The sequence below is a fragment of the Aquila chrysaetos genome, chromosome 18 (genome assembly GCF_900496995.4).
Source record: "Aquila chrysaetos chrysaetos chromosome 18, bAquChr1.4, whole genome shotgun sequence".
Taxonomy (NCBI): Eukaryota; Metazoa; Chordata; class Aves; order Accipitriformes; family Accipitridae; genus Aquila; species Aquila chrysaetos.
In genome coordinates this window covers 14,722,667-14,738,275 of record NC_044021.1, presented here as the reverse complement: position 1 = coordinate 14,738,275, position 15,609 = coordinate 14,722,667, and the positions used below count along the sequence as shown (strand labels likewise).

Genomic DNA, 15,609 nt, shown 5'->3' with positions numbered 1-15,609 from the left:
TTGAAAACTGAACACAGTATTAGTGCAAAAATAAAGAGAAGCTGAACAGATTCCTGCTTTATGAAAGTATGTTTTTATATGTAGTCTACTGAATTATTTTTGAAAGACACTTCACAGGGGAATATTAATTGCCAACTCATCATTGTTGTTTGTATGGTAGGTTTCTTTTTATCTTAGTCTTCCAATATTTCTAGATTATTGCCAGTTTACATTTGATTTCACATTTTTATTTTTTGCAAGCAGCTGCAACTATTTTAGAAGTCTTATGTCATGACTGATTCTTCCTTACTTGCGTATCACTTTTTTTGTTGTTGATGATGAATATGATCTCAGTAGTTATGCTACTGGATTCATTATAAAAGCACTATCACGAACAAGCTCAGAAATACAAACATAACACATGATTTCCACCCTTAAAGTCTTTTCTCCTACCTGCAGGCCAACCCCATCTCTCTAATACAAAAGAATCAAACAAAAAACTGCACTATACCTCAATGAGGAGAGGGAAACAATGAAGTAAGGAAATTAAGACATAAGGCAATTCCACCAAAAGTCTTTGCCCACTTTAAACAGCAGTAGAAAAAGACATATTAAGAGAACAAACCAAACTTTAGCCCAGGCACTGAGAAGGCTATCACCATCTGCTGGGAGACAAAATACACTGGTGTAGTTACAGACATTTTCCTTTTTATACTGGTGATGTCACAACATTTTGCTTAATTTCCTGTTTCCATCTGCTGGACAGAAATCACATTACTTAATAGCTGGATTGGTCTACTTGGGCATACAAGAAGTACTTACCAGCAGCATTTTCAAAATAACAAAAATCTGTACAGCTCTCTTTTTAAGCACCATTTCATGTTATCTGATGATCTCATAATATGTCTAAATAGTTTATTTATATTTGTCAGGATATTGCCAGGAGTAAAAAAAAAAAAAAAAAAAAATTAAAAAAGTTATTTTGATTGCTTAAAAAGAATTTCCTTCAAGGAAAAAACAGACATAAGCTAACCAAAACATCAGCACACCACACATTTAGTACTCCCAATACGTGAGGTTACGTAGAGGACAAGAACTAAACCATTACTGTTTGTTTCCGGAAAAACAGCACAAATTATATGGGGCAGATAATTATACAATTCCAGAATATTTCTAAGACTACACATTTTGAAGTGAGAAGGAAAAAAAACAACAGAAAAAACAGATTTGCCTCTTCTTTTTTTAAAAAGCTATTTATAATTAGATTCAAAACATGACTGGATTCACCCTACCCTTTGAGCCATTCTTCCTGTTGAGTTTTGCACAGCTTTTACACCTTCAACAACTAAGATTTAGATTTTATAAACCAATATAAACTGAATTAACATGCAAAAAACCAGCTTTCATTTAAAACCAAAAATTAATACTTTTTATTCCACTGGACTGAGGGGACCATGACTTGAAACTGTTCACACAGACACAAACCAATAGAAGGTTTTTTTTCCAAGAAACATGAAGTACTTAAGCTGATACTAGAAAAAGTGTTAAAAATGTTTTCTCTTAATAGGCAGCTTGAAATTTACATGAGAGTGGACTTTCAGGTACTGATGCACTGGCACAGTACAAGTCAAAAAGGGGCCATACCAGCTGATGTAATTATTTAAGTTATCAATTCATAGTACTGATGACCAGAAAAATCAGTGTTTTTACTGATAACTTATCATATTAGAAATATAACAATTACTTTATGCTGTTGTTCATATTCCATGGTAATTCTGATAGAGTCATTTAATCAGTTATAAGAAGTCATTTAATTCATTTTCTCAATCCACAGCATCCTTAAATGTACCTAAGCCATCTATGACAGACAGGTGTCAAATCAAATCTCAGCACTCTCCAGTGATGGTGATTCTGCAGCTTTACAAGTTACACTGTCCCAGGGCTTAAGCAATCTAATATGTTTTTGACCTGCACCTAACCTAAATCTCCCCAGTTGCAAAGTGAGACAGCTTGTTCTGTTCGTGGTAAACGATGAGCAATTGATTGCTATCCTTGAACTGCCCATTAGGTATTTCAGAACATGCATTCTGTATTAATTTTGTTTCTTTTCTGAAAGCACCTAATTCATTCAAGCCATATACCCACATATATTTATACACTATTTTTGTGGCTCAGCTCTCATATCTTTCTTAAAGCAGTGGCCAAAACTGGGCAGAGCACTTCAACTGCAGCTTTAATAATGCCAAGCAGAATAATTATCCTCATATCTTACATAACACAGTCTTGCTGATACACCCCAGAAGACGATTTGTACTAGACAGCCAATGGGTATTCATGGCATGTTACAAACACCAGATTGTCTTCCATGCTACTGTTGCCCAACCCCAGGTGTGTACTTTGCTGCTTGCCTTCCCCACACCCCTCAGAGTCTTGCACTCAACTATTTCACAACAGCTACAGCCGAGGCTGCCCCTGGTTATCACATCCCCTGCCTTGCCTGCAAGAATCAGATTTAGGAAAGCAGCACTCCGATTGCCCACCTAGCAGCTATGTTAGAAGTCATTTCCAGAACTCTGCACAAGCCTCCTGGATTGCTGCCCTTCCTGTAAATATCAGGGAGGTTGAAGTCTTGTACAGGAACCAGGGTCTGCTCTCTGGAGACTTCAAGATGCTTGAGGAAGACTTTGTTCACTTCCTCATCCCACTGCGATGTCAGCCTTTCCAGCCTGTTGAACAAGCTCTCAACCATCCTGCTACCTGCTCTGTAAGAGGGACCATATATTTATGCAAGCTCTTCCTTCACACAAAGGTCAAGTCCCTCTCTTCTTTCCTGGTTATCTTTCTCAGAAGGCCTCTTCCCATCCATCACAGAACCCCAGGCACATGAGCTATCCCACTTTATTCCAGTGATATGATTGTCTAATCCTATGTGTGGAGCTCTGGCTCCTCTTACTTGTCTCCCAGGCTACATGTGAGTGTGTAAAGGCACCTGAGGTTAGATCCTTCCAACTGGTTTTGTAATTCCCAACAGCACTCTCAATGCTATCACTGAACCATACATGTAGCACTCTGTCCCTTCATTTGACTGCAAGCTGTTATCACCATCCCCTGATAATCCTAATTTGAAGTCCTTGTCACCAAAGTGCAAACCTGCTGGCAAAGATGCTCCCACCCCACTTTTTCAAATGAATCCCATTTCTCAGTAGCAGTCCTTAATAATGGATCCATGGCTACTGAAGTAAAAAAACTCCCTTTGAAACCAATGGTACAGCCATCTGTGAACGTACAGGATGCATCCACTACTACCTGAAGCTTTCCCCTTCACCTGTAAATCAAAGAGAATATCTGGGCTCCCAAGTTCTTCACTTTTGTCCCCAGGGCTTTGCAATCACTCTTGATCTGTTCCACATCTCTCTTGGCAGCATCACTGGTGCCCACATGAATAAGCAACAAAATAGCAACAGTGCAAGGGCCAAACATAAAGGAAATTTCTTAAGAACAGCTACATCAAAAGCTGTTTGTTCTTTCTCACTTTATTATCCCCTCAGCTTTTTTAAAAGCCTAATGATCCCCAAAGTTATCAGATTGTGATAGACAGAATTCATTTTGAATCACTCCTCTTTTAGTTACTTGATTTCAAAAGGTGCTGTCACTCACTACCTGTGTATTAGGTAATAATGTTCTCTTGCTGTTGTTTTGGCTCTTCAGTCTACCATCACCCTGAGAAGAAATTAAAGTATTTCCCAAGTAGATTAATGGTTATTTCTGGCGCTCCTAATACCCCCCCCCCCCCCAAACCAATCAACCCACACCTATTTCTACCATTAGATAACAAACAAATATTAAATAAATTTGCAAAGTGGTATTTCCCTTCAAAATGCTAGTTAGAACCTAGTTGTTGAAAACAACAAAAAGGCTCATCACCTCTACTAAAAATAGCTTTCAGTATTACCCGAACACCAGCTGATATAAGTTTCAGAACTCAGTTATACATGCAAAAATACATTTATGTAATGCATTCATGTAAGTACATATTATGAACTAGATTTAAAAATAAAGACGTTAATGGTCAAGATTTCAAGAGATTTACCTCAAAGATCTTACTCACTTGTCCAACTTCTTTTACTATAGCATTTTCCACAAGAGTTAACTAAAAGCTAACTGATACTACTAACAGTTTTACTGTTAGTCATCTGTTCAGTGCGCTTATCCTGAGCCTCTAGTCATGACTTAAGCTAACATCTGGAGTTTCCACTCAAGGCCATGCTGCCTAACTTCTTGATTCATAAAGGGCTTTAGCCTGAAGAAAGACAACTTCCATCTGACGGGGTGGGGTGGGCGGGTGGGAAACAGGCCATAAGTTAGGTCTGATTAAAAAAACCCAAAGTTTTCCTCATAACCACATTGAGCAGACTTGTTGATTCAAGTTTCTAACCAAGCAGAAACATCACAGACAGTAGAGCCTACAGGTCTACTACTGTAAATGTCAGCCACCAATGACACATCTATTGTATAATGAAATAACATAAGTGACTTGCATTGTAAAACAATTATTTATATGATAGCAACAAACCTTGTTGTTGAATGATTCTCAATCAGGTACCAGGCAGCAGAAAAGTTTTCACTAGTGAAATCAGCACTCATCCCAGGAAACAGTGCCTCTAAATCTTTTTGAGGAAATCTGCCTCTGAAAAATGAATATTCATTTCTTCAGTGAGACATATTCTTGTGAACAGTTTACAATTAAAAGTGTCACATAAAAAAAAAAATCATGTTCCAACAAAATGTAAATATAAACTTGTATCTCACCATGAAATTAAAACTGGTATTATAGACACATGTAGTGTGACTGGGAAAGAAAAAATTGAAATCTAATCTGAGTAAAATTAGTTTTACCATTTTGACTTCACCGTTACACATGACAGAAATGCTGCCTGTACAAAATACTTCTAAAGAAAGAGAACTGCTGCCTTCAGAAAATACGACAAGACAGACTCACCATGATACTACTAATATTCAAATGCAGGACCACTAATGCTGAATGTACTCAAAGTCAACTCTACCTTTTAAACAGGAAAATCAGTACACCAAGCCAAGTAAATCAGATAGAATATGCTCTATAAACCATGAACCAGTATCTATCCAACTTTAAAATGACAGGACATCACCAGGTTGACAGCTTGTAAGTGATCTTGCACCATCATTGTCTATTGGTCCATATGCAGTAGAAGTCCCACGGAAACATGAAGGAAGATACATGAAGCATACTTCCATTATATACAAACACTGAAAGAAATCCTGAGTTAAAATCATCCTCTTGCAAAACAGAATACACTGATCTGTCTGTTCATAGTATGCAAAACAAAGGAAAAGCGGGCATGTCTTGAGTGAGAAACAGCATGTTTTGTTTGTTTTTATTCAGTCTTACAATGCATAAAGATAGCATGCGAGCCAATTCCTTGTGAAAGCAGATTCTCTACAACAGCACTTTTGAAACTACAAGTAGCTTCTAAGATGCTCATACAGAAAATGTATTCCATTTATTTTACATCAGTGTAATAAAAATATTTAAAGAACTCTTTGACGAAAACATGACAATCTTCATCCATCAGTCCAGACACACACTTAACACTTTCCTATATTCATTCCACCATGCACTCTCAGTACCTCACCAGGTGCACTCACCACTCTATTCTTTACCACCAGCTGCATCCCATCTTCAGAAACTAATTGTGACAAATAAGTTTACTTTTGGTCAGCCCTGAATTGGTCAGGCAGTTGGACTAGATTATCATTGTAGGTCCCTTCCAACTGAAATATTCTACTCTATTCTAAAAATTGACTATGTCATTTTTGGATCACATCAAACTCAAAAGTCAATAAAAACCCTCTCTGACACTCACAAGTTAGGTGAACTCTGCTATACAATGTACACTGTACGCAAATGCAAACCTGCCATACTTTGCGTTTGAGATCAAACTTGGGTGGGGGTAGCAATCCAGAGTCATCTATTAGAATTACATTTAATACGTATGAAAAGCCATTTGAATGGACACGAAAGCAATGATTTGTCAGTTTTGGTTTTTCTGTAATCTAAACATTTCAAGATAGCTAAAGCTGTTTTTATTACAAAAAGCAAACAGCAGATTAAGTGAAGCAAGTCTAAAGGCTGACGCATTAAAAAGTACAATTACACAGAAACAAGAGTTGTTTTCTAAGTTTCTATTCATATCCAAATGGCCATTAGCACAAGCAGGTACAAAGGACCTACATACATAATGACATGGCACAGGAGTCTTTCATCAGTAGCACCTGATTACAGCAGGGGCATGAAACAATACTTTTTAAAAACAAGAAGAAAATCAAATGAGATGCAAGGAAAGTGATGACAGATATGGAAAGGAGAGAGACAGGAAAAATAGTGTGAGAAACAAATGTAGCAACTAAAAATGAAGGTCCCAACATTTCTCTGTTTTCAAGGAAAAAGTGATAGTGTTAACATAAAAATTTATAAACATAAGTAGCAAGACTCAGGATTACCAATGACCTTGAATTTCATGAATACCAGTTAGTGAGCAAAAAATGCTGATGGATATAAGAAGGAGAAGAAAGTTTGAGTTTATTCTTTCAAGACATTTTAAGATATTATTTTTCATTCAAAACAGTCAAAAGTGCCCAATAGGCATATGAATTTGCAGAATAGTACTTCACATGTGATACATGGCATGGCTGTCTAAAAAAGCTTTTCTATTAAATCCACACATGGTGGCATCTTTGTGGTCAACTACATTTTTTAATACTAAAACCCAAAAACAATAAAAAATTTTCAGTTACCTCAGAAGAGACTCGGAACTTCAGTGCAAGCACTATATAAGTGCATGCACACAATACAGAAGCAGAATTTTGTTCGTATTTTTCAGAACTTCAATATATTTTCTCAGAAGCCAAAAGAAACAGATATAACACAAAAAGCACGCACACTCAACAAATACACCATTACCAAATGCTACTTATGATTGCAAGTTTGTAAGACATACGCATGACAGTTTAAGCTTATGCATGAGCTATACAATTCCTGGGGCGGGGGACACACACAACTATTTTCTTTATATAGAGAGATAAAGAACAATAATTTAGCTAGGGATGTAATAAATTACTGCAGATGAGTTTTGCTCACAGCTAGTGGGACAGAAACTAGGGGGTTTTTCAGTTTGATGTTTGACTGCATTAAAATGTTATTAGGAGCTTTTTTCCAACAGATGTATTTGTGCAGAACCATGAATTAGCAATGCATTTATGGGTGCTTTTATCTGTGCAGACATATTTTAGACATAGTCACAACAGTAGAAACATGAATGTGAATGTGTGCGGTATGTTAACAATATATTATACTCTGTGGTGTAGTATCCTTATTTTTATCATAAATTTTACCAGTAGTTTTTCCGCTAACAGATATGGGGACCTTGGAATGACTTGCTCCAGCTGTCTTCACAAGAAGCTCCCCGCTAAAAAGTTCAAACTGAAAGCAACTGTATTTCTAAAATGTCTGGCCAGATGCATCTAAAAAGAGACTGACTCCACATACACACAAGCTTGTTTCATTAACTTCCATTAGTAAATTAAATAAATAAGTCCTTGAAAGTTGTTCTCATGAAAACTTGCTTACTGTTTACTTATAAACAAGCACATATGTGACTTGAGAAAGTATTTCTGGTTTACTCATTTCAACATTATGGGGTGAATATGAACTAGTAGCAGAAGCTGAGACCATGCTGACATGCAATGAAATTGTTGATCATTTTTGTGTTGATTTGCTTGTTATACAAGAATCACTTCAGGAAGCAACTCTGAATACTTAATCACTGATTAAAAAGCAATCACTGTAAAAGAAACTGGGAACCACAAACTGAACCTAGAAGACCTCAGAAAAAGGAGAGAGATGTTTACCATCCTTGACAACTCCACGTATTTCGCTACCTTTACAATTTCAGCAAAGGTACACATATTGGATTTATATAGTAGTACTTTCTGCTAGGCAGACTATTTTATAATAATAATACAGAACCAGATCCGGTACTAGACCTCTAGTAACATTTTAAAGCGGTCTTATTCATCCATCAGTAGCAATTTTAAATATAAAAGTAATTAAGATTTCACATACTGTTTATATTCATGAGAACTATAATAAAAATAAATTTGGTTTCAAGCCACTATACACTTTCACTTCCCTCAAACATATTTTGAGTATATCTAATACAGTCATGCAGTATTAGACGTAGTGGTCCTTGCTTCCACATAAAGGGCATACACATCTAGTTTGGATTCAAAACACATAGGGTACAATCAATTCACTTGCGCTGCATGTCCCCATCTACACAAGTCCCTCCCTCCACTACCCCAAACTTTAGGTTCTGTATAGGCTGATACTCAATAAATCTAACTTAACATCACAGCATATATTGGCTCTTACGAATTCTGCTACAGAACTTGTGCATATACAGAGCATTTATATTCTTCAGGTTTAACATTAGTTGTAATCTCCATGGGTAAATCACAGTCTCCAAGGAGTCACAACTGAGGAACAGCAACAGAATGCAATGGATACTAATGAACAGAGCCTGACTATGAACGCAGCTTAGCAAGTTGCAATTTTTCTGTAAAGATTATTTTGCTCCCAGAGTTTCAGAATCTCTTAGTATGCTTTTCAGCATATATGACAATATTTGCAGATTAAAGGCAGGTCCCAAAACAGGATACAGCCACCAAAAGGTAACTTGAACCTCAATTCCACAGGAGTTTATAGGTCAAAAGGAGCAACTTTAAATAAACACAGATCCTGAATAGCAACCAGCATAAACAAGCTCTAGCTAGAGCTGCTGTACACGCCCCCCTCTGTCTGGTACCAGTCAGACTCCTACAAGCAGGCTTTGTACCAGCTGTACTGTGTTAATAATATATGCAAGAAGACCAGCAAAAGGGATACTGGAGTAGACTAAACACGACAAATCAGAAGGTGTTAATGAAGGTGTCTCCAACAGCAAAAAGACAAGGATGCACTCTGGCAATTACTCCGTAGTAGCATCAGGTTCATCAGAAATATGACAACAAAATGACAACCATATTTGAGATATGGCAGAGTGTGATAAGAGAAATCTACTAAGAGATTATAGGCTGGTAGCTGCAACTGATTGTATCAGCCTTACAAGCAGAAAGTGTTACTATATTTTTAAACATCATAAAACTAAGACTATGTACTACTATATACTGCATCTCTCTTCTGCAGGTTTCACAATTTCTCTGCATGCACCTCTGTGATAAAAGTTGCCACAAGCTCATCACATTCAAGGATGAAATTGACTGCATTTCCATACAAGCCATTAAAAAAAAAAAAAAAAAAAAAAATCAAAGCTTCCAGAAAGTCTTTTCATATCTCACGGTAGCAAACTGGCATTTACCATTAGGTGGCAGCGTAAGATCATCTGTTCCCTCCTCCCAGATGAACTGTTTTGGAAGCTGGCGTGGGAAGAGGGAGCATCTGTATTGAGTGGGTGGATACAGAAGTATGTGGAATGTACTTAGCATGTCAGCATTTGCTTTCATGTACGAGATGGATCCACCATAATGACCTCTGCTACATGCAAAACAACAAACACTATTCAAAAATTTTCTAACCACCGCTAGGTCTGACTGCTCTTACTGCTTTACAGAGAACGGATTTTCTTAGTCTGACAGAGTAGGTAGAGGAGGCAGGGAACCTTTGATTAAACAAGGACTTGTCGAGCAGGAGGGGAGAAGTATGTGGTACATCTGAACAAGCAATTTATTCACAAATCTTACATAGATCTAAATTTTCCACCAACAGATTTTAACCAGTGCTTTAGGAAAAAAATTCTGAACAATCCTATGTTGGTAGGACGTAACCTACCAACCTGCTCTTGTCACAGTTCTAAACTGCAAAAACCAAGCCAAGCACTGCAACATCGCTGTTAATGTTAGAATTTTCATACCATGTTTCCACATTTCTCAGACTGAGGCAACTATTCTGTATACTCCTTTTCTTCCTGTAAGCTATTTAAGCCTTCTGTAAAGGTTTCTGGCTACAACTGTATAACACCACAGTCAGGATTATTCCTTGGGGAGGAAGGTGGCACAGACCTGCTTTGCACTTAAAGCCAGCATAAAGATGGTGACAGAAAACTAAAGCTTTGTATCAGCCTTTACTCCATTGTGAAAATTAAAGAACTAGAACTCAGAGATTAAATATTTCAAACACCTATTTTCTGGTGTGAATGAAATACTTCACAGCATACACACAATATACACTAAGTGATAGCAATGTAAAAAAAACCCTCATAGAATTGGATCAATTCTGTGTTTTAAAAGATGAATAAACAACTGTTAGCAAGGCAGGAGAACAAATGTGTGCAAACACTGTATTCTACAAATACATTTGTGACCTTAAGGATCACCACTGAAACGTAAGTTTAATTACAATATAAGTGATTTCACTATTCAGCAACTGAGACATATAACATTTAAAATATCTTGACTACGTAAAAAACACCCAGGAGAATGAGTGTATATCCATAGTTCTCACTTTGCATCCTTGCAACATTTGAATGCAAATATGAAAAGAGAATTCCAGTGTATATTTTGAGTATACATTACTCCTACAATATATCTACAGGCAGTATTCTAATTATTAATTGAATGTCTTAGACCCACTATTATCTATTTCCTTTAATTCACAGTTCAAACTTTTTGTTCACTTTAATTGGGAACGACTGGGATTTAACTCCAATCTTAAGCCTACCAAGTCAGAATAAATATTTTTTTTGTCCCTGTGCTTGCCTAATAGTTTAATGAAATGCTGTACTAAAGCACGTCTGTTCATTACTTACACGATCTTGTTTCTAGTATTTCAATGTCCCATTTGCAACACCTTGAAAGTACCCACCTGAATGATTCAAAAGCTATGATTAATTTTTAAGCACATTTTAATTAGACAAAGTACCATAAACAATGTTTAAAGAAGTCACAAAAAGGAACTTTTAGAACTAAGCATAACCCATGTTAAAAAAAAAAAATCACAACAGACAGGTGATCTAACTCTTTCCCATGCTGCAGATGTTTTTTCTGTATCATTTAATGATGACTGACAACCACTTTCTAGAGGGAGCACTTCTTTCTCTCTTTCAGTCAGTAGTCTACCCACTTCCTGTCTTCTCTTCAGCATGCTCCCATCTAGCTTATTCCTACTCTACTTTCTCACATCTATTTTTCACTGGTTTTCTCCCTGATCCTCTCTTTCAATGTTTCTTTTGTTTGCCACTATTTGCATAACCAATACAAGGCACTCCTTTCCCTTCCTTATCAGCCTTCAGGCTGCAAGGATTGTAAATCCCACCAGGTCAGACCAATGCCGAACGCTTCAGCTTCAATATTAAAATACATCTCAATTTGCACAAATTTCAAAATAGTTTAAAGAAGCCAAAGCTATTAATAAAGGAGAGACCCATTATGCTGCAGAATCACATCTCCTTGTACACACAACCGTTCATCGTATTAGGCTTTCTTTTATTTTAAAGCATTCCAAAATTCTACCAATTTTTATCACTTACAGTGACAACTTATTCTCATGTCTAGTAATGGTTAATGCTAACATCTTGCCTATCCACTCCCCTTAATTTATTATTGCCTTTTTTCAGTACCTTGTACAACTTCTCATTACTCACCCATCCCATATGTCAAGTATTTGCAAACGTTCGACTTTAGTTAACCTGTATGGTATTAGAGATAATTTTATAAAAAGTAAACATCACATTGCTCCAATTTTTTCAAGCAAGTTATGAAAGCTTTTCCATTGGGGAGGCACTTTTTAATTAAACAAAGCATATCCTTTGTATAGTCACAACTATTAACACCGTGCTGTCACCCATAGCATGAGGGCAGACCAGGCTTTTCCTCTTTCCCTGTCTCTCTCCCCTCTCCACAACTTAACCTGTCAATCCCTCTACACAATTACTTGTTATATTGACTAGTGTTCCTTTTCTCCAACCAGTCATTTTCAACACCAGTGCTTGCCATAATCTTTATGCTTCACTTCCAGTGAACTTGGAGGTGAACTTGGAGATCAATGAACAATGAACTAGGCTTGATACTATGCTTGCCCAAAGATTTCCCTATTTTTCAAACCCTCACAAAAAGGTTATTTCCCATCTGTATTTACATATTTCTGACTTTTTTTTCTCCACACAAAATCTGAGGTTTCATTAACATGATACTTTCTAATGCTTTCCAATGAAACATTTAAAATATGGTATCATTGGTTTCCTATTTAACAAACATCCAAATAGATAACTAAATTAAAAAAAATCATAAACTAATGCTGTTTAGGTTTCTGGAAGATAATTCTTAACCTAATCTATCACATTGATACTGTCTTAACTGTAAGAACTATCAATATTGGTTATGAAGTCAAATACTACCTTAGAAGTTTTGTTAAAATAAGAACAAATTAAAAGCAACTGTGTCATAACCATTGTATTTACAGAAAGAAGTATTGCGAGAAATCTATGGATAGAGGACTATGCAACAGAACTAGTTATCTTGACTTAAATCCCAGATAAAATATTGGAAAAGCTGTTGCAGGGTTCAACAAATACAGAATTAAAGCAGAGAAAATTAATTTTAGTGTCAGCCAGTCACAACTGTTTCTTACAATGTTTGAGAACATATTATACGGGCTTTGAGATTAAGTGCTTCACTGAAAATAGTAACGAGACAAAATTAACATATTGTCATTTTAAAGGAAATTTGCTAGCATAAGATTGATTAAAAACAGTTTTATGCAATGCCAATAGAATGCATCATATGGATTAAAGAACTAACTACAAAAAAAACCCCAATCTGTGGAGAAGCAAGCCTGAGAACATCTGTAGGTAAAGTTTTACTAAAGCCCACATTACTCTTTCATCATTATTTGCATAATCATCAATAATAGCTTTATCACCAATAATTTTTTATGAATAGTTGGTAAAAACATTAACAAGACAGACTGCCATCTGGACTGATAAGACAGACTTGTCAAGGAAGCAACAGAGCAACACGGTCAAATGCAAAAAGACATAGCTAGGATAAAGGAATCCAGGCCATCCCTACAGAATAATGAACAACCATGCCAGCAGCAAAAGTAGCAACTCAAGAGAATCAGCTAACAAGCCACTCACTGCTAGTTGCTAGTGCAGCACTGCAGTAAAAAGGATTATTATGGTTTTTTTCCTTTACAAAGAAGGGACGGAGAGTGGAGGAGAGACAGTAAGTCTTCTAGTAAGACAGTGCAATACTGTCCGCAGTCCTAGAGCCCACATTTTAACAGGGTTGGAAAACCGGAGAAGACGAAAGAAGTACGTGTCAGAAGTTACATCAGAGGCTGGAGAAGAATACTTAGAAAGAGACAAAATCTTCAGCTTATTACAAAACGCTGGGTTAGTACTTTGAAAAGAAAGAAAAATACATATTCAAACTGGAAAGAAATGCACAGCCAGAAGCCAGAAAGTGATGATGTATCCACTAGAAATCCCATACAGATTTTGGTTAAAGTACCATTTCCCCATCAGAACAAGGTAACAACGGACACTGCAGATTTTCTCCAATCACTCCCCCTCACAAACATTCAGCAGATGAGACCCCTAGTAACCGTTTAATTTTAAATAGCCTTTAGTTTTGGTAGAGCTGGTATCTTCATCAAGAGAAATATTATTCCTGATGCTATTTCTAGAAGTTGGGCAGGTTTGGAGCCCTAAGAGTGTCCCATTTAAAGCCCTCTAATTCCATTTCTCACTCACTATGAAGTTGCTGTTTCAGAAAAATATGTCATAAATTCCACCATACTTATGAACAAAAGTAAGGAAGTCTGTGGGTTGGAAAACAGTATTAATATTTCAATAAAATAAACTAGTTGATGTGGTATAATAAATCACATTTTACAGTGCAATTTTAGCAACAGATAGCAATCTAAACATCCTTAAAAGCCCCATAAAACTCAAATGCAACAGTAAGTATTCCATAACTACAATGTATAAATCCAAAGCCTTAGGTTATTTACCAGTCTTCAAAATCTAAACATCACTGGGGTTCAATATATCAGGCTTTTAGATTATCTACAGTTCTAATTGATATCCAAAAATGAGGATTATGAAGCAGGATAGAACGTGCACCAACTCTTTTGAGTACCAAATAGCATACCAACAGCTAATATATGTATGTATTTTTAAATCTTTCCCTGCCCCGTAAACCATTAAACTTCTCTGGAATTCACAAAGGCACATATAGAGAAAACCACTAAAAAAGTGGATTAAAGGCATTTGGTACTCACTTGTCTATCTCAATACCAAGAGGATTAGCTGGACGTAGGGACAAGGGGGGAATCCCTTTGTTCCTATCAGTGCGCATGTCATAATAGTTCATTTCATCCACCCAGACAGCAGACTGATCCAAGATACCTAGAGAAAACAAAGCGCAGATCCTTAAAACAACAAGGGCAGTCCAGCACCATCAACTTCTAACATACTGAATTAATTTGAAAAATCCTGATAAATATAAAGTGCATGCCTAGGTAATATATTGGAAGATATATAGCAAAACAACCTGGATGCAATTATGCTAAATTATTTTATTATAGCTGCTGAAAAGGTATTCATGGCTGGGCATCAAACATTACCCTCTCACAGACTGCACAGTTTCATGTATGCTAAGAGCATTTTCCTGATCACAGAGTATTAGTATTTTTCATTCCTCAAGTATTTTGGTATCTGTCCAAACCTTGTCATCTACTAGTTTCAAAGTGAGCAATTACCTGGAGGTCATCTTATTTGCATATTTCAGGGAAGATCCCTTTTCTGTGCCACTCACTAACCAAAAAAGTAAGTGAACTTTGGCCACATGCCAAGATGGATGACTCAAAGGACACAGGACTGTCTTTGTTTCCAAAGCCTTAGCACAGACAATGCGTAAAGGTGAGGCACCACAGGTCTTGGCCCTCAGCCATACACTTGGCCATGCCCTTCTTTAACATACCCACCAGATACTCAACACCAGAAATTATCCTATCCCCACATTTACCTGTTTTTTAAAATATCAATTCTTCTCTCCCATCATCATAAGCTTCACTGCGTAACATTTGCACCCGATTCACCTTTCTATTATTAAGATCTTAGTACAGCTCAGGAGAAATTATGTTATTTAACTGTCACTGAATGGCAGAGAACAAAAGCCTGTGACAGTTCTTATGGGAACCCATATGTTAGGAAAGGTAACTATCCAACTTCATCAATGAGGTGTTCTGAAAGAAACATTATCAATCCAGAGTATTTAGACTGGATTCTAGATAAAGCAGAGGTCCTAAACTGCTTGGCAACATCATTTCAATGGTTAAGCATGTCATGAGAAATACTGTACACTTTCTGTCTTGCAGAATGGTTTGAATTACAAATAAGAAACAGCACTGAGGACTCAACTTTCTTTAAAGGATTAACTGTCAGCTCAGGATTTAGGTGTAAAGCTCATGAGCTGGTTTATATTTTGTATTTACCTAGTACACTTAAGAGTAATTACTGGATCCGTTATGAG

General features: G+C 36.6%; 1 protein-coding gene across 3 annotated transcripts in view; it reads right to left on the bottom strand.

Annotated features, from left to right (window-relative positions):
* Window positions 1-15,609, bottom strand: part of EXOC2 (exocyst complex component 2) — a 137,590-nt gene that overhangs the window by 101,910 nt on the left and 20,071 nt on the right. For all 3 annotated transcript variants that reach the window (XM_030041908.2, XM_041118324.1, XM_030041909.2), the window contains exons 4-5: window positions 14,357-14,483; window positions 4,553-4,666 (exon numbers count right to left, since the gene is read on the bottom strand). In XM_030041908.2, the coding sequence (XP_029897768.1) occupies window positions 4,553-4,666; window positions 14,357-14,483 (241 nt within the window). The remainder of the gene's footprint in view (window positions 1-4,552; window positions 4,667-14,356; window positions 14,484-15,609) is intronic.